This window comes from Bos grunniens, chromosome X, assembly GCF_055505025.1.
Source record: "Bos grunniens cultivar Pamir isolate PY7600 chromosome X, Bosgru_T2T1.0, whole genome shotgun sequence".
NCBI lineage: Eukaryota > Metazoa > Chordata > Mammalia > Artiodactyla > Bovidae > Bos > Bos grunniens.
In genome coordinates this window covers 88,649,596-88,670,032 of record NC_141194.1, presented here as the reverse complement: position 1 = coordinate 88,670,032, position 20,437 = coordinate 88,649,596, and the positions used below count along the sequence as shown (strand labels likewise).

The following is a 20,437-nucleotide window of genomic DNA, read 5'->3' as shown; positions in this document are numbered from 1 at the left end:
ATTATCCTCTTTTGAGTTACTTGAGCTTCTTAAATGTGTAAATTAATGTTTTTCATCAAACTTGGAAAGTTGTCAGCCATTATTTCTTTGAGTATTTTTCCTACCTCTTTTCTTCCCTCTCCTTTCTTTCATGTTCTCCAAATTTGTATATGTTGGTGCACTTAATGGTGTTCCACATTTCTCTGAGGCTCTGAGGCATTTTCCTTCATTCCTTTTTCTCTCTGTTCTTCAGAAAGCATAATCTATAAAATCTGCCATTGGTATATTTTCAACTTTGCTGATTCTCCTGCCAATGTAATGTACTGTTAAGTCCCTTTAGTGAAATATTCACATTAGTTATTGTCCATTTTACCTCAAGAATTTCCATTTGGTTCTTTTTAAACATAATTTCTGTCCCTTTTACTAATATTCTGCAGTTGATGAAACATGGTCTCCTTTAGTTCCTTGAACATGTTTATAATAGATGCTTTGAAGTCTCTGTTCGCTAAATTCAACATCTGGATCTATTTAGGGGCAGTTTCTATTACCTGCTTCCCTCCCATCTCATGTACAGGTCACATTTTTTTCTTTGCATGTGTCATAATTTCTTTGTTGACAATCGATATTTTAGATAATATAGTATAGCAAGCAATTTCCACCTCCCTGAATGGCTGTTGCTATTGTTTGTTGGGTTATTTTTTTTTCCAGTGATTTGGCTGAAGTGACTCCATGAAAACTGTTTCCCTGTAATATATAGCCTCTAATATTCTTGCTCAGATTTCTTCTTGATTTTTATCTTTTACCTAACAATCTAGAAGTTACCCTGAGTCAGCGTAATTGTGCCCCCTTAGCCAGTTAGAGTTTTACCTTTTACCACTGAATGTATGTGTGGCTTGAAGGCTACTATCACAGATCAAAGAATTCACGTTTCTTCCCCCATTCAGCCCGGTAGTAGCAGCTTGGATTTTCCCTCTCCAGTCGTTTCTGATGAGGCACAGCCTTCAGCATGTGCAGTTTCCCAGACTAACAGGGATATCTGTGATTTTACTTTTAAAGCCTGGCTTCCAAGGAGTGGCCCCTGGGCCAGTCAGTGCTTGATTAGAGGCTGTGCTTAAGTATCTAGTACCAGTGAAACTTGTGCTCTCTGTTGTTTGATTGTGTGAGGCTTGGGGACTGCTTGCAAGTTCACCTTGTGTCCTGAATGAGTGTAGTCTCATGTTTACACACAGCCTTCCTAACCCACAGGGTTGACTATGATCCCAGGAGTGCTTGGATGTCTTTTTGCTTGCTTCTCTCTATTACCAAACTTATGATTTCACAGTCATCTAGCTTGTTGTAACTTGTATCATGGAGCTATGATACAATTGTTCTTAATTTTTCCCCACTAAGATTTTCATTGTCTGACAATGCCCTTAGGAATGGAATTCTCCATGATATTTTCCGAAGTCAGTTCCTTTGGGTAGTACTAAGGAGTTCTTCATCTGTCAGGCCTTCTGTTCTCCCTAAGCAGAACCTTTGAGCCACCATGCAGGGTTGTCAGCAGGGACAGTGGCCCACTCTCTAAGAGTGAAACCTTTTCTTTACAAATGAGTGCTGGGATGGTTTTTGGCTTGCTCCTTCAGGCATGAACCTCTGCCCTATAAGTAAGCTGGGGGTAGAGCAACGGGAGTCTAGGCTTGTCAGCTGTGCCTAGGTGAGTGCTGCTACCTGTGGATGAGGGAAGAGAAAGCTGGGTGGGAGAAGAGAGGCGCAGTCCTCTTGAGTCTGCTTGGAACAGAGCAAGACAGACCTGGAGGATATAAGAAATGTCAGAGGCCTGCACCTCCCAGGTGAAACCATAGCTCTAGACTAGGAGCTAGGGAGAGAGGGAGCCCCCAGTTTCTTGACCACACCCACCTGGATTAGAGCTTCTTGAGTAGTTTTCATAAAACAAAACTTAGAGGGAGATGAGAGCAGGTTAAATGCCCGACTTTTGCTGTACTTTCTGAGATTTAATAGATTTTCTTGAATGAATGTTTCTGTACTTGCTGTGTGCCCCTAGGACAATTTCCAGGAACTAAGAATGATTGTTTTGCTTTGTTTAATAATTTTTCCCAGTTAAATGGTTACTTGTTGGTAAAAGAGTTCATCACACTACTCATTTTGCTATTCTGGAACTCTTTCTCAAAGATCGTATTTTAAAATGTTAATACTGACCTTTGAATCAATCTTATTCATTTGCAAAATTGTTTTTCTATTTCTACATTGTGTCTATTGTTTCAAATACTCCTTTAAATATATTAGGATATCTTTCCTCCTCTCTTTTCACCATTACAATGTAATTTAAATTTTTTTCTGGCTATCCTTTTAATATATGAAATAATTAGCCTTTGATATATAGTTTACTCAGAGTAACCGAGGTGACGTTAGTGGAAAATAACCTGCCTGCCAATGCAGGAGATGTAAGAGATAAGGGTTTGATCCCTGGGTCAGGAAGATCCCATGGATAAGGAAATGGCAACCCACTGCAGTATTCTTGCCTGGAAAATCCCATAGACAGAGGAGTCTGGTGGGCTACACTCTATGGGGTTGCAAAGAGTCAGACATGGCTGAAGCACCTTAACACGCAATATAGCTTACTCAGAGGTTCTCTAAATATCTAAATAAATTACAGGCTGTAATTCTCACCTTTTTGTCTATATGTTTATGGCTATTTTAGACCTTAGTTTATATCACTCATATGAAACCTACCATGTATCCGGGGTGCTTACATATGTAACTTTTGAGTACCATAAGCTCCTTCATCTGAGATTCCATCACTGCCTTAGAATACTGCTTTCATATAGTAAGGACTCAAAGGTGATGGCACCCCACTCCAGGACTCTTGCCTGGAAAATCCCATGGATGGAGGAGCCTGGTGGGCTGCAGTCCATGGGGTTGCTAAGAGTCGGACACGACTGAGTGACTTCACTTTCACTTTTCCCTTTCATGCATTGGAGAAGGAAATGGCAACCCACTCCAGTGTTCTTGCCTGGAGAATCCCAGGGACAGAGGGGCCTGGTAGGAGGCCGTCTATGGGGTCGCACAGAGTCGGACACGACTGAAGCAACTTAGCAGCAGCAGCAGCAAATATATATAGAATGAATGAACAGAAAGGGGACTATTTCCTTTAAGCTGTCTTGCCCTAAAAGGTTATGCTTGTTTATATCCTAGCTGAACTTACTCTTTACTGTAGGTTTTCCCCTATCTTTGCTAGATTCGTGAAGACTCACAAAGCTGTTTTCAATGACACCTCTGGAACACCTTGTAGGTCTTATAACCTACTCCACTAGAACATTTTAAAACACTCTTGGATAGTGTAGGCTTTATTTTATCTAGAATTAAAGAGCTGTACTACATGACCCAAGGACCCTTATCAGCTTTAGGTTTTGATAGCAAGGGAGATCTTTGTTTACTCTTGACTAAATCTATTATTCCCTTTACACAGTTTTATAAGAAAACCTTGCATATTTTGTTAGACTCTCAAGCATCTAATTTTCCTCTATAAAAAGGTAGACTGTTTCCAGTCAATCTGAATCTCCCTATACGTGTAACCTGAAATGACAGAATCATCATTTACTGACCTTCCATAAAACATGACATTAGCAGTATCAATTATCACATATATCTCTTGAAGGAATATTATTCTCAAATTAAAATCACACATAAATAGTCAAGAGTATTTTACCTGAACTCTAGAGCTAAAACCCAACTCTGGATAGTGCAGTTCCACAATGACTCATACAGAAATCCTAATTAAGACTGATGAAGTATGCCACCCAATGGATGTACTGTCATACTGCACTCATAAAATACACACATACAGAGGGTAGCATTTGTTATCTCCTTCAGGTTACCAAAATCCACTGGACAGTATCAGTAGAAACACTGAAGAGAAAGCAAAGGTGGTCACAGCAGGGAAAGGACAGCTTTCAAGAGCAGTGACATCCTGATACTCCAGTGTCAATTTTGATGCATGACCACCTCAAGGAGATCAATGTAGAGAGCTAACGACATGCTTAACAAAACCACAACACTTTTCTCTATACCCCTCCCAACCTAAGATGGGAGTTGAATAACTGTGGATGAAACAGTAGAATTAAGACCAAATCCCTGAGACCAACTAGGCTATATTCCTTAATCCTTTGCTGCATGGTTCTATCTTAGAAATAGCTCCTTCAATATGACTGAATTCAACTATCAGTTTCTGCATAGCTATTCTCTTCCAACTATTCTTGATGCTTTTGTATAGATTCTCGTTTACTTCCTTTAGCGTTCTATTACTTTTTCTCCTAATAGCCTACTTCCTCTTGAGACTCTTTGTTCATGCTCAGGGGGATGTGAGGTTCTTTCAATATCTAGGGGGCTTAATTGTGGAAGACTAGGGGACTTGCACACATCAAGAGATGTTTGTCTGGGTGAAAGCTGAAAAGACCCACTTAAGAAGCAAGAAAGAGGGAAAGAAATCAATAACATTGGTGGAGGTGGGGGCAGGAGTAATTTCCCCCTATTATATATCCCATTGCTTTTTTCCTACAGTATGTTAAGAAGATATCCAAACCGAAAAGGGTTCATAAAAATTTCACAATCTACTATATAACAGTCATATTCTTGTGGACTCTAGAAGTTCCTACCACTAGAGAGCAACTCTGTACCTTCCCCATGGCTTGGCCCTGCCAGAAGTGAGAAACACAATAGCAAGGAGAAAGCAAGTCTCACGACAGCACACAGGCAGTCATACCTTTTAGTGCTTCAAATATTCCTGATATTTAAGAAAATTTCTGTTATAAAGATTGCTGTGTGTGCTTAGTTGCTCAGTCATGTCCAACTCTTTGCAACCCTATGGACTGTAGCCTGTCAGGCTCCTCTGTCCATAGGGATCTTCCAAGCAAGAATACTGGAGTGGGTTGCCATGCCCTTCTCCAGGGGATCTTTCCAACTCAGGGATCGAACCCAGGTCTCCCACATTGCAGGCGGATTCTTTACCACTGATGGCAGGTCTAAGCTACCAGGGAATAACAAAATAACATTGCTGTGGTGCTAGACGATGAACAAGTAAATTCTAAGACTAAATTTACACAAAAAATTTACCCTAGGAAACAATGGACTACAAAGTTTACTTAATGGCACAAACTTCTAATACTTATTTTTATATGTGGCCAACAATGGCACCCCACTCCAGTACTCTTGCCTGGAAAATCCCATGGATGGAGGAGCCTGGTCGGCTGCAGTCCATGGGGTCGCTAAGAGTCGGATACGACTGAGCGACTTCACTTTCACTTTTCACTTTCACGCATTGGAGAAGGAAATGGCAACCCACTCCAGTGTTCTTGCCTGGAGAATCCCAGGGACGGGGGAGCCTGGTGGGCTGCTGTCTATGGGGTCGCACAGAGTCAGACACGACTGAAGCGACTTAGCAGCAGCAGCAGCAACAACATGTGTTAGGCCTATGGGGCCCCTCAGGATTTCAATATTCCTAAACTTAAAGAAAGAAACAATGCTTATCCAGGTAACATTACCTTACATTTGTATAATACATTATTCTTTGCAAAGAGTTTTCATGTCCATTACTTCACTTACACAATTTCCAATATAATGGGAATACATAATCCATAAAAGAACATTCGTCAGATGATCACCTCAAAAAAGTAGAACCAAAAAGATAGAAAAATAGACTTGACATGACAGTTACAATGTTGAAAAATGGGAGGTACAAGCAACATGCAAGTCTATCAATCCCCAAATGGTATTTTTCCTTCTGAATTCCATGCCAGGCTTCAGGAGAAACGCAAACACTATAACCATACCAATTTAATTTACAGGAAAGCAAACCCTGAGGCTCATACTGAAGAGAATCTATATATATTTTTTACACACCTGGAAAACTGAAAAATGCTGGAATCCAGAGGCTTAAGTTGAAGAGAAGTTGTTCTGCTTTCTTCTCCAACAGATGAAAGCCGGCTGGGGCTATCAGTTCCCTCATACCCAGTCGTCTTATTATTCAAGTCATCCATATCTTGAATAGAAGGGATCTTCAGCGGATTAGTGCATGCCTAGCAAAGAAGGAAAGAATTTATAAAAATCCTAATTTCAAACCAAATACCAAAGGATGAGTCAATCCTTCTGATGCTAGGAAAAAACACTTGGCCAAATAAAAAGAAACTGTTTCCTACACAAAACAAACAGCGCGCAGTAATGTACACTAGAACACTGACCCCAGGCACATTCAGTTATAACCTTATCAGCTGGATACCAACAGACCTCCCCAACTCACTTATTGGCTCCTGGAATCATCCCATCCACAACACAAACTCAGGCCCCCAAATCACTTTCTTATTCTCTCTTTTGACCCAGTGTAAGACTGGGTTTTCACTCCTCTGAGATCTGTGATGAGGGAAGGAATGGAGGGAATAAGCACTGCAGCAAATGTCTGTGCTGGTCTTGGAGAAATGCATGCGAGAGACTAACATATACTGCACACACAGAAACATGCATCTGGGATCTTCTGGGAAAGCCAGCTTATGAAGATAGCATGAATGATGAAGGTGAAGGAGTATAAAGGGGAGGTAAACTGAATGAGGACAGGGCAGTCCCAGGAAATTTCCCAATCTCTAGATCAGACTATAAAGCCAAGATAGGAGGGTTTGCAACCTGTTTATTAATGCACCTGGGTCTTGGTAGAGTGTCAGAAGGAGAATTAGTATTTAATTGCCTCTATCCTCACCAGCCTGACCTACCCTGACTGAGTGGGTGGAAGGTGAATCTAACATGCTGCTAGCAGATATCTCTGGGAAAGAGGGTCAAGAGGAAAATCATGCAGAAAGGCAAGGTTGGGTGGGGGAGATAAATGGGTGCTATGGTGGCTGTCAGGAAAGGAGTGTCCCTGAAAGGACGGCCAACCTTATTGCACCCTTCAGCGTCCGGAGCTGGGCAACCATGTCCGAGAGACAGTGCTCCTGAAAATTCAAAACAGCAGAGTCTTTATAAAGCCAGCCAGCCTGAAAGCAGGGACGGGGGAAAGGGCACAAAGAACCACCCCTTCTTCCCAAGAGGAAAGCAGAAAGGAGTCACCCATGAATCCTGGAAGGAATGAGACTGAGGAAAACCAGACACTTTCAACAGAAGCAGCCTGTATGAGGATGCAACGTAACCCTGAATACTCTGTGACACCGAATGTGACATTCACACTACCCAGAATCAGTACTGAATCTAAGTCTGGGCAATAAATGATTTGGCTCTTCCATTTCTGGTGATCTGAACATCAGTAACAGCAGATCAAAGCAAAAATCAAAGGATCCTGTAAAAAAAAAAAGACCACCAGAAAAAATGGCTCGTTACTTCTGTACAGCTTTCAAGAGTGCCGCTTTCTTCAACCTATGTCCTCTGTTGGGGGAAATTCTGTGTGAGGAAAGGAAGAGGGTGGACCATCTCTCACCTGGTGGCTCTCGTTTTCTGTTGATACCTCCTTCTTCTCAACAGTTTGATCTCTAGGAGAATATAAAAGTGCTATTTAGTTCACTCATGAACTGTAGATTTAGGTTATAATGTTCCTTCTAAACTAGAAACAGTGTGAGCCTTGTCGAGTAGTTAAGAGTTCCTTCCTGGACTGTGCTACTAAAGAGAGATTTCAAATGCCCTATCAAAAGATGAGGGGGAGGGAGAGAAACTAGAGCCAATCTCTAGTTGAGACATTCAGGAGATAACTAGAAAGAATAAAGAACTCTAAGAGCAGAGAGGTGAATAGGAAAATCATTAAAAAACATCATCTCTCTTCTCAAAATTCCCATCCTATTAGGAAGGGTCAGGCTCCTCTATCAAAGGATACAGACCACCATCTTGGGTAAGGTATACTCAACTGTTTCTTAGCTCTGCTCAAGTACAGGTCTTCATCAATGAGTTCTTGTTCCTCTGGAACAGAGCACCTCCTGCAGTACATAGAAGAAGTTATCTTTTGGAAAGAAAACGTGCCCTTGACTTTCACCCTTCATTTTCCTCACAAGTATGACAAGGCAGATTAAGCACCATCTAACATTATAGAGTTCAGATTGCACCCACCTTACAAAATGTGTGGGCAGGCTACCAGGTAGCAATTCTTTTTTTCAATGCATACCTTATCATTATTTTTGGTGCATATATCACCCTTCTCCCAAGATACTCAAAGTACTTGACAGCTATAAAATTCATATGATGGTAGAGAAGCATAATCTCTATTTTTACACAGTGAAATTCAAGCACAAGGGAGACTTGGTTGGGCTTCTATAGAAAGAGAATATCACTGAGACTAGAACCTAGGTCTCCTACCGCTCATGTACTCAGAAAGCAATGCCCAAGGTATAGGCTAAGCAGGAACATCCATAGACTGTGTGATGATCCCTGAAGAGGAAAATCAGAGGCTATGGCAGAGAGCAGCACAAAGGGATGGGGAGCTGACATTGCAGAAGAGATAGAACAGAGGCTAGCAAAGAAGAGAAAAAGAGGATTCTATAAATGAAAAGATGTTTGCTATATGTAAAGCATGAAGAAGAGAATTTTAGGAGTACAAGCTGAAAGAAGTACTAGAAAATGTATTCAGCGGACAAAGGCAATCCTAGAAAGAAATAAACAGAAACTAATAATAACTGGAAATTCTATGTTATATCCATTTTATTAGGGGGCAAAGTGTCCTGGAAGGTTATGTCTCCTGGACTAAATATAAACTGACAGCATGTACAGAATTCGAAAATGAGACTTCTAAGCTCTCAGTCTTACATTTTAATCACACCACCCTAAGAGGTACTTAGGCACATCTTTAGTCTTTGGGGGAATCCTTGCTTATTACAGAACTGGACTTCATTATTTTTTATTTCCTCCATTTTCAACGTTTTTTTCCCCTTAAAAAGCATACTCTGGTTTAGTACCTTTTTCTCTGTCAACATTTATACCGCAGAAAAAAGTTAAGAGAGTCACAGGTGAATTGAAACAAACTGAATTATTATTATAAACCTATGTTACTGAGTCATATAAAAATATTTGTTAAATTGAAACGATGTCCATGATGTGAGAGTTTGGACAATAAAGAAGACTGAGCACTAAAGAACTGATGCTTTTGAACTGTGGTGTAGGAGAAAACTCTTGAGAGTCCCTTGGACTGCAAGGAGATCCAACCAGTCCATTCTGAAGGAGATCAACCCTGGGATTTCTTTGGAAGGACTGATGCTGAAGCTGAAACTCCAATACTTTGCTCACCTGATGTGAGGAGGCGATTCATTGGAAAAAGACCCTGATGCTGGGAAAGATAAAAGGCAGGAGGAGAAGGGGACATCAGAGGACAAGATGGCTGGATGGCATCACCGACTCAATGGATATGAGTTTGAGCAAGCTCCAGGAGATGATAAAGGACAGGGAAGCCTGGCATGCTGCAGTCCATGGGGTCACAGAGAATCAGACACGATTGAGCGACTGAACAACAACAAATCTAGATGTTAGCTGCTTCAAGGAACAGATGAAAGTTAAAGTGTTAATCACTCAGTCGTGTCCAATTCTTTTCAATCCCATGGACTGTAGCCCACCAGGCTCCTCTATGCATGGAATTCTCCAGGCAAGAATACTGGAGTGGGTTGCCATTTCCTTCTCTGGGGGATTCTTCCAAAGCAGGGATCAAACCCAGGTGTCTTGCATTGCAGGTGGATTCTCTCTTTTTTTAAAATTTAAATTTATTTATTTTAATTGGAGGCTAATTACTTTACAATATTGTATTGGTTCTGCCACACATCAACATGAATCCGCCACGAGTGTACACGTGTTCCCCATCCTGAACCCCCCTCCCACCTCTTTCCCGTCTGAGCGATGGAATATTAGAAAGACAGACATGTAAACAATCTAAATTGAATGTACTTCAACAGATTCAAGTATAAGAAGCATATGAAGAAAATTGTCACTTCAACCTGAAATATAAATCCCTTGTTCTCAAATAGTTTACAATCTCTTGAAGAGCCCAAATGTATACACATGAAAAACATCCCCCAAATTCAAACAGTACGTGAGCAAATGTGAAGAATTAACTACTACAGACAGCCAGAGTAAAATCACTGTAAATTACTGTCAACAGGAGAAGTATCACACAAAATATTTCTGCTTCCCAGACGATATGACCAGATGGAATAAGGAAAGTCACTCTAAGCAAGTGGAATGACAGTATCAAGTCATGGAGAAGGGAATACATGCACATGTGTAGGGAAGAGTGAAGCCACAGGCCTGCTAAAGCAGAAGGCCTGTGTTAACATACAATGAATAGGTAAAGACCAGTTAGCACAGGGGCCTGAATGCCAGGCTGAAGAGTGTGGACTTGAGATGAAAAGTGTTTTAGAACAGAGACAAATCAGGACTTATCTCTGGCATAATACTGAGTCTTAACCTTACCTGTACTTTGGGTGGGAATTATAGTAGCAAAACCATCTTGCAGGTAATGTGGATGGATCAACCTTGCCAGGAAGCCTCCTCCATTTCAGACACTCATCACACTGTACCCATGTCTGGTCAGGAATCTTCCTGAATGGAAGAAAATAAAAATATGACTGTCTATATTCTGGCTTTATACTCTTTCTTACATTAGAAAGGCTATATTCTAGCTCGATACTCTTACATTAAAAGGCATACCCTAAAATTGAAAAAAACTGAAAGAATTGAATATGAAATGTGTTAGAAATGTTATAGTCCAGGTGTCTAAAATGTATAATCTTAAACTTCACAGACAAAACAATGATAGACCTAGACCAGATATGGATATGAAAACAGTAATAAGTGTTAATGTGGCAAGCCACCAAATTATAGAGCTCAACAGTACTTATCCTGGAACCTTATTTCTTGAGTTTAACAAAAGGATAACTTTAACTCTAAAATTTAATAGTTAGGAAAAATTTTATACATATTACAATATTACTAAAAAATAAAACCCAAAGAATCATTTTATTTGCTTCTATCCAATCCCATGATAGATTTGAAATGCATCTGTGAGAGTCACTGAAGCAATGTCATTAAAACATCTCCTCTATTTCCCCACAGGCTCTCTAGTCCTTTTTTCCCCTTTCAAAAAGTCTTTGTTTATACTTAAGTCAAAATTTTATTAGATAGATATTCCCAAAGTTAATCTTAAAAAGTAGCATAAATTTGATTAAAATTTGTAACTAGAAAAAAAAGAAAAAGAAAAATTGGCTCCAGTCCAACAACTGGGTTATTAACAGAGAATTCTTCCAGAATTCTACTCTTTTAAAAACTTTTTGGCTGCACCCTGCATTATGTCAATTCTTAATTCCCTGACCAGGAACTGAACCTTGTCCCCTGCATTGGAAGACAAGAGTCTTAACCACTGGATTGCCAAGGAAGTCCCAAGAGCTCTACTCTTAAAACACATACTCATTCCCATCTCCCTCAGGAAGATGGGTAACCCAGTCACCTACACCTTGGAGTAAATTTGTTTCCCTGTAAGAGGAAATGATCCATATATAAGAGAAGTAGTGTGCATCTAATCTGTGAAAGGCAGACCAGACTGGGAAGGCGGAAGGCTAGAGAAAAGGCAGAGAGAGGGTAGAGGGGCACCTAGGGCTAATTTGAAAAACATGTAATTTAGCCTAGGACAGTTTCTGTGTATGTTACATTTATACTGAGCTTATGCTAGACATTTCAATAGAGTGATATGATTCTTTTATGTCTTAGTTCAATATTTCTCATATCTTTTTAAATGGTGCTTTTTTTCCTAGTTATAAAAGCAATATAAGCCCATATTAAAAAACCTATAAAATACAGAAAGAAAATGTACCAATAAGTCTACTACTCAAATACAATGTCTTCTTGTTTAAAACTCTGTTTTAATGAAGAGAATCCATACACATTCTTGGATATACAGCTTCCTATCTCCTAGCTACAGGCTGCTCCAGCCTTGCAACTCTAAACTCCAAGCTCAGGCCTGACCTCTGGTGTCTATATATTTCTGTACAGCCACTGTTTTATTTGAGGCGTCCCTCATAGCTCAGTTGGTAAACTGCCTGCAGTGCAGGAGACCCGGGTTCTATCCCTGGGTCAGGAAGATCTCCTGGAGAAGGAAATGGCAACCCACTCCAGTATCCTTGCCTGGAAAATCCCAGACAGAGGAGCCTGATGGGCTGCAGTCTATGGAGTCACAACGAGTTGGGCATGACTGAACAACTAATACACTGTTTTATTTAGAGCCAGAGAAAGCAGTTTCAGCAGTAGTGCAAGGGGACAGAAAAGGTCGTATTAGCTTTGGTTTTACATGCACACACACGAGTCTCTTGCAGAAGCATGTCAATATTACTCTCTCGGGAACAAGCATTAGAGACAGTAATTCTCTACCTCAGGTTACATGCAGACCATGGTAGATCCTCTGACTAAGGCAGACAGAAGAGACTTTTTGTGCACAAGCCTAAATAGGCAGCTGAAGGGGCTATGCTATATTTTTCGCACTGCATCCTTCCAGAAGAGTGTCATGGTTAAGAAGTTGGGTTAGGAGGCCAGACTGCCTATATTTGAAAACTGGATCTACCACTTTGTATTTATCTAATTTTGAACAAGTTACTTAAGCTCTCAGTGTATAAGTGTCTACATTTGTAAAGAAGTAACTATCATCTGCCTATCTCACAGGATTGTTGTGATGCTTAAATATACATGCAAAGAACTTAAACCAGTGTCTGACAGGTAAGTACTAAATAATCACCATTAAACTTCCAGGAAAGGCTGTATAACATATATACACACACACTCCAGCAATATATGAACATCTGTTCCATTGCATTAATCTTTTATTTCAAAGGCAAAAAAAGATATCTCATCTTAATTTGCATTTCTTTGAAAACCACGGATGTTGGACAGGAATAGAGATCTTTATTTTTATTTTTTTAATATAAATTTATTTATTTTAATTGGAGGCTAATTACTTTACAATATTGTATTGGTTTTGCCATACATCAACATGAATCTGCCACGGGTGTACACGTGTTCCCCATCCTGAAGCCCCCTCCCACCTCCCTCCCCATTCCCACCCCTCAGGGTCATCCCAGTGCACCAGCCCTAAGCACCCTGTCTCATGCATCGAACCTGGGAAAACAAAACTTTATATCAAACATTTGATGATTTCCATTTAAAAGAAATACAGTGCCTACCTCCAAATGAACTTTCAACACTCTAATCTTTGTTTTGATGGTATAATTGACTGTGTACATATTGTCACACATTCTGTCCTCTGTATTATGCTTCTTTCCTGGCTTCCTGAAGCATTTCATCCTGATCCACCATTCTGTATGTGATTTTGTGTCTTAGATTCAGTAAATTCTACATTTTTTCCTGGTATGTTGGGTTCTCTATTTCTATTCTCAAATTTCTTGATATGGTTCCAACAATGTTCATTAGAATAAAAAGAAGGGAAGTTTGCTAATATTTCTGAATGCCTACTATATCAGCCGTGAAGAGATTACCCCATGTCCAAGGTAAGAGAAACCCAAGTAATACGGTAGTTGTTGCGAGAGGGCATCAGAGGGCAGACACACTGAAACCATAATCACAGAAAACTAGTCAATCTAATAACATGGACCACAGCCTTGTCTAAGTCAACAAAACTAAGCCATGCCCTGTGGGGCCATCCAAGATGGGCGGGTCATGGTGGAGAGGTCTGACAGAATGTGGTCCACTGGAGAAGGGAATGGCAAACCACTTCAGTATTCCTGCCTTGAGAACCCCATGAACAGTATGAAAAGGCAAAATGATAGGATACTGAAAGAGGAACTCCCCAGGTCGGTAGGTGCCCAATATGCTCCTGGAGATCAGTGGAGAAATAACTCCAGAAAGAAAGAAGGGATGGAGCCAGAGCAAAAACAATACCCAGTTATGGATGTGACTGGTGATAGAAGCAAGGTCCGATGCTATAAAGAGCAATATTCCACAGGAACCTGGAATGTTCGGTCCATGAATCAAGGCAAACTGGAAGTGGTCAAACAGGAGATGGCAAGAGTGAAGGTCAACATTCTAGGAATCAGAGAACTAAAATGGACTGGAATGGGTGAATTTAACTCAGATGACCATTATATCTACTACTGTGGGCAGGAATCCCTTAGAAGAAATGGAGTAGCCATCATGGTCAACAAAAGAGTCTGAAATGCAGTACTTGGATGCAATCTCAAAAACGACAGAATGATCTCTGTTCGTTTCCAAGGCAAACCATTCAATATCACAGTAATCCAAGTCTATGCCCCAACCAGTAATGCTGAAGAAGCTGAAGTTGAATGGTTCTATGAAGACCTTCAAGACCTTTTAGAACTAACACCCAAAAAAGATGTCCTTTTCATTACAGGGGACTGGAAGGCAAAAGTAGAAAGTCAAGAAACACCTGTAGTAACAGGCAAATCTGGCCTTGGAATACAGAATGAAGCAGGGCAAAGGCTAATAGAGTTTCGCCAAGAGAACGCACTGGTTATAGCAAATACCCTCTTGCAACAACACAAGAGAAGACTCTACACATGGACATCACCAGATGGTCAAAACCAAGATCAGGTTGATTACATTCTTTGCAGCCAAAGATAGAGAAGCTCTATACAGTCAGCAAAAACAAGACCGGGAGCTGACTGTGGCTCAGATCATGAGCTCCTTATTGCCAAATTCAGAATGAAATGGAAGAAAGTAGGGAAAACCACTAGACCATTCAGGTATGATCTAAATCAAATCCCTTATGATTATACAGTGGAAGTGAGAAATAGATTTAAGGGACTAGATCTGATAGATAGAGTGCCTGATGAACTATGGAATGAGGTTCGTGACATTGTACAGGAGACAGGGATCAAGACCATCCCCATGGGAAAGAAATGCAAAAAAGCAAAATGGCTGTCTGGGGAGGACTTACAAATAGCTGCGAAAAGAAGGGAAGCGAAAAGCAAAGGAGAAAAGGGAAGATATAAGCATCTGAATGCAGAGTTCCAAAGAATAGCAAGAAGAGATAAGAAAGCCTTCCTCAGTGATCAATGCAAAGAAATAGAGGAAAACAGAATGGGAAAGACTAGAGAGCTCTTCAAGAAAATTAGAGATACAAAGGGAACATTTCATGCAAAGATGGGCTTGATAAAGGACAGAAATGGTATGGACCTAACAGAAGCAGAAGATATTAAGAAGAGGTGGCAAGAATACACAGAACTGTACAAAAAAGATCTTCATGACCAAGATAATTACGATGGTATGATCACTCACCTAGAGCCAGACATCCTGGAATGTGAAGTCAAGTGGGCCTTAGAAAGCATCACTACAAACAAAGCTAGTGGAGGTGATGGAATTCCAGTTGAGCTATTTCAAATTCTGAAAGATGATGCTGTGAAAGTGCTGCACTCAATATGCCAGCAAATTTGGAAAACTCAGCAGTGGCCACAGGACTGGAAAAGGTCAGTTTCCATTCCAATACGAAAGAAAGGCAATGCCAAAGAATGCTCAAACTACTGTGCAATTGCACTCATCTCACACGCTAGTGAAGTAATGCTCAAAATTCTCCAAGCCAGGCTTCAGCAATATGTGAACCGTGAACTTCCAGATGTTCAAGCTGGTTTTAGAAAAGGCAGAGGAACCAGAGATCAAATTGCCAACATCTGCTGGATCATCGAAAAATCAACAGAGTTCCAGAAAAACATCTATTTCTGATTTATTGACTATGCCAAAGCCTTTGACTGTGTGGATCATAATGAACTGTGGACAATTCTGAAAGAGATGGGAATATCAGACCACCTGACCTGCCTCTTGAGAAACCTATATGCAGGTCAGGAAGCAACAGTTAGAACTGGACATGGAACAACAGACTGGTTCCAAATAGCAAAAGGAGTACGTCAAGGCTGTATATTGTCACCCTGCTTATTTAACTTATATGTAGAGTACATCATGAGAAACACTGGGCTGGATGAAGCACAAGCTGGAATCAAGATTGCCGGGAGAAATATCAATAACCTCAGATATGCAGATGACACCACTCTTATGGCAGCAAGTGAAGAGGAACTAAAAAGCCTCTTGATGAAGGTGAAAGTGGAGAGTGAAAAAGTTGGCTTAAAACTCAACATTCAGAAGACGAAGATCATGGCATCTGGTCCCATCACTTCATGGGAAATAGATGGGGAAACAGTGGAAACAGTGTCAGACTTTATTTTTCTGGGCTCCAAAATCACTACAGATGGTGACTGCAGCCATGAAATTAAAAGACGCTTACTCCTTGGAAGGAAAGTTATGACCAACCTAGAGAGCATATTGAAAAGCAGAGACATTACTTTGGCAACAAAGGTCCGTCTAGTCAAGGCTATGGTTTTTCCAGTGGTCATGTATGGATGTGAGAGTTGGACTGTGAAGAAAGCTGAGCACCGAAGAATTGATGCTTCTGAACTGTGGTGTTGGAGAAGACTCTTGAGAGTCCCCTGGACTGCAAGGAGATCCAACCAGTCCATTCTAAAGGAGATCAGCCCTGGGTGTTCTTTGGAAGGAATGATGCTAAAGCTGAAACTCCAGGACTTTATAGCTACCTCATGCAAAGAGTTGACTCATTGGAAAAGACTCTGATGCTGGGAGGGATTGGGGGCAGGAGGAAAAGGGGACGACAGAGGATGAGATGGCTGGATGGCATCACCGACTCGATGGACGTGAGTTTGAGTGAACTCCGGGAGATGGTGATGGACAGGGAGGCCTGGTGTGCTGAGATTCATGTGGTTGCAAAGAGTCAGACACGACTGAGCGACTGAACTGAACTGAACTATATACCAGGTACTGTGCTAAAAAGGTTAGGCCATCTAACTTAACACATTATTAACTGGGGATTTTTGTAGAAATTAACACCTGTGGCTGGTGATCTATTATGTAAGGGAATACTGATATGTCTTCAGTCAAATGTAAAGTAATTTTTCTCCAATTAAAAAATTTAAAAATATAACATTCGGGTAACAAGACATATTAATACATCTCTGGTCAATCATGAGTTAATATACTCAGAGAGATGAAGTGACTTACTTACCTAAGCTCATTCAACTATTAAGAATCAGATTTAATAGAGAACAGACTTGTGGTTGCCAAGGTAGGGGGTGGGGTGCAGGGGGTTAGGGGAGGGAAGGAATTAGAGTTTTGGATTAGCAGAAGCAAACTATTATATATAGGATGGATAAATAACAAGGTCCTACTGTACAGCACAGGGAACTATATTCAATATCCTGTTTCAACCATAATGGAAAAGAATATGAAAAAGAATATACATATGTATAACTCTGTCACTCTGCTGTAGAGAGGAAATTAATATAACATTGTAAATCAATTATACTTCAATAACATCTAAAAACAAACCAAAAACTAATAGACTTTTATCCATGATTTAATTTCATGATTTTTGCCTAATTATTTGGAAATAGAGAATACAACATTCATTTATTTAGGTTTTGAAGTAATATTCATAACATTTATAGATCTTATGACCTGAAAACAATTTTAATACATTAGATAATATACAGTAAAATTAAAAAGAGAAGTAGATCTAAATTTTCAACCAAGGAGTAGCTGATTCAAATGGTCATCATCTTCCATTATATTACACTGAGGACAGGATAAACTGACAATACTAAACTCGTCATATTTATGATCCAAACCACACGAGTGTTAAACCAGAAATGAAGAGGTTTAGAGAATGATGAAATTAGTACCTGTGATTTCCTGTTTTTAGTTAATTCAACTTCCTTATGTGAAAAGCATCATCTTTTCCTATTCCTTCCATTTGCCCTAGAGATGTTACCCCTGATACTTTTATATTCTAAATTTACTACTCACGGTATTGGCCTGACTATGGCTGAGGTCTCCAAATTCTCTTGGGAGGTCTTTTCCTTCCAATATGCATTGAGCTTCTGGGCAAGGGCATTTATTGTCAACCTGAAAAAAAAAAAAAAAAAGAAAGAAGCATGTCAATGCTAAGAATTTGTTGAATAATTTTGTAATCTTTAAGATGCTCCCACTTAACGGAAACCAGCCATTTAGAATATTCAGCATAGGTTTGAACATCTACACTTCAAGCAACTAGGATGGGAATCTACTGCCTTTGTAAATTATGTGTCAAAATGACAAAGTTCATAATGTTGAATAGTCACTTTGGTTGAAAAGATAAGATGGTCAGTTCAGTTCAGTTCAGTTGGTCAGTCTTGTCTGACTCTTTGCAACCCCATGGACTGCAGCACACCATGCTTCCCTGTCCATCACCAACTCCCAGAGCTTGTTCAAACTCATGTCCATTGAGTCAGTGATGCCATCCAACCATCTCATCCTCTGTCGTCCCCTTTTCCTCCCACCTTCAATCTTTCCCAGCATCAGGGTCTTTTTCAATGAATCACTTCTTTGAAGCACGTGGCCAAAGTATTGGAGTTTCAGCTTCAACATCAGTGCTTCCAAAGAACACCCAGGACTGATCTTCTTTAGAATGGACTGGTTGGATCTCCTTGCAGTCCAAGGGACTCTCAAGAGTCTTCTCCAACACCACAGTTCAAAAGCATCAATTCTTCAGTGCTCAGCTTTCTTTATAGTCCAACTCTCACAGCTACACATGACTACTGGGAAAACCATAGCTTTGACTAGATGGACCTTTGTTGGCAAAGTAATGTCTGATTTTTAATATGCTGTCTAGGTTGGTCATAGCTTTTCTTCCAAGGAGCAAGTGTCTTTTGATTTCAAGGCTGCAATCACCATCTGCAGTGATTTTGGAGCCCCTGAAAATAAAGTCTCTCACTGTTTCCACTGTTTCCCCATCTATTTGCCATGAAGTGATGGGACCAGATGCCATAATCTTAGTTTTCTGAATGTTGAGTTTTAAGCCACCTTTTTCACTCTCCTCTTTCACTTTCATCAAGAGGCTCTTTAGTTCTTCCTCGCTTCCTGCCATAAGGGTGGTGTTATCTGCATATCTGAGGTTACAAATCCTAAAAAATACTGTGTTCTCCACATTTTAGAATCACAGTGAGGGGAAATGACATTAGATACAACGACAGAAGACTACACTGCAGATTAGTAGTTGCGGAGTTATTCAACTGTCAGATCACTACACGTAAACAATTCAGGACCAAGTTCAAAGTCAGAGGATCAAATATTGCACCCTACCTATTACAAATCAATCAAACAGTAACTTAAAACACGTCTATATAGTTCTTCTTTATCCAAATGCTGATCATAGCAGTTACAGCAGCAATAGGTAACAAAGTCCCCTTTAACCTTCTATGACACAGCTGTTAGTAGAGGCTATGCCCCAATTATGGCTCTTGCCCTTTCTCCTTTATCTCTCTTCTTAAGTGAACAGCAGCAGGCCCAGGGTAAAACAGTATGATGTGTAGAAAATCTGAATTTTACTTTGAAAAACTGGCAATTTCTAGTGACTAATTTCTGTTTAATTTTACAATTCAGGATTACAACTTAATGTACAGCTGTGCATACATACTTGAAATACTACAAATTTAGCATTTTTAAAAAATCTCTTGACTCCTCAGATAACTCCCCAAAGATTCTGTAGACCTTTCCTTAAGAGGAATTCTTCCTTAACTCCACCTTGCTCATATTAGATTCTGACTACACAGAGAAGATTAAATGAACTTTCTTATAAACTCTTATTCCCTCCTCTGACCTACCAGCACACCGACCTCTATGTTTATATTCTTTCCTGAAGTCACAGATGAAGAATTATTTCTTGCTTTCTATTAAAGTTTTATTTAAAATCTACTTTTTAAAAAAGATTACAGGGGCTTCCTTTGGTGGTCTAGTGGTTAAGAATCTGCCTGCCAATGCAGAGGACACCAGTTCGATCCCTGGTCTGGGAAGATCCCACATGCTGAGGAGCAACTAAGCCCATGCACCACAACTACTGAGCTCATATGCTGCAACTACTGAAGCCCACATGCCTAGAGCCTTTGCTCCACATCAAGAGAAGCCACTGCAATGAGAAGCCTACGCACTGCAATGGCAAATGAAGCGTAGCCCCTGCTCACTGCAGCTAGAGAAGACCCACGCAGCAATGAAGACCAAGCATGGTCAAAATTAAAAAATAGTTAAATAAATAAAAAAGACTGCATGGGATTCTGGAAAGCTGGTGGAGTAGGAGGCAGGAATCTGTCTTCCCAAAAAGACAATATTTACACTGGCTGCTGCTGCTGCTGCTAAGTCGCTTCAGTCGTGTCCGACTCTGTGCGACCCCATAGATGGCAGCCCACCAGGCTCCCCCGTCCCTGGGATTCTTCAGGCAAGAACACTGGAGTGGGTTGCCATTTCCTTTTCCAATGCATGAAAGTGAAAAGTGAAAGTGAAGTCGCTCAGTTGTGTCCAACTCTTCGTGACCCCATGGACTGCAGCCCACCAGGCTCCTCCGTCCATGGGATTTTCCAGGCAAGAACACTGGAGTGGGGTGCCATCGCCTTCTCCGTTA

General features: G+C 40.5%; 1 protein-coding gene across 4 annotated transcripts in view; it reads right to left on the bottom strand.

The window, feature by feature from the left end:
* Nucleotides 1-20,437, bottom strand: part of MORC4 (MORC family CW-type zinc finger 4) — a 69,053-nt gene that overhangs the window by 13,832 nt on the left and 34,784 nt on the right. For all 4 annotated transcript variants that reach the window (XM_086389665.1, XM_086389664.1, XM_086389666.1 and 1 more), the window contains 5 exons: nt 17,812-17,910; nt 10,396-10,524; nt 7,854-7,922; nt 7,433-7,484; nt 5,875-6,050 (listed from right to left, as the gene is read on the bottom strand). In XM_086389665.1, the coding sequence (XP_086245791.1) occupies nt 5,875-6,050; nt 7,433-7,484; nt 7,854-7,922; nt 10,396-10,524; nt 17,812-17,910 (525 nt within the window). The remainder of the gene's footprint in view (nt 1-5,874; nt 6,051-7,432; nt 7,485-7,853; nt 7,923-10,395; nt 10,525-17,811; nt 17,911-20,437) is intronic.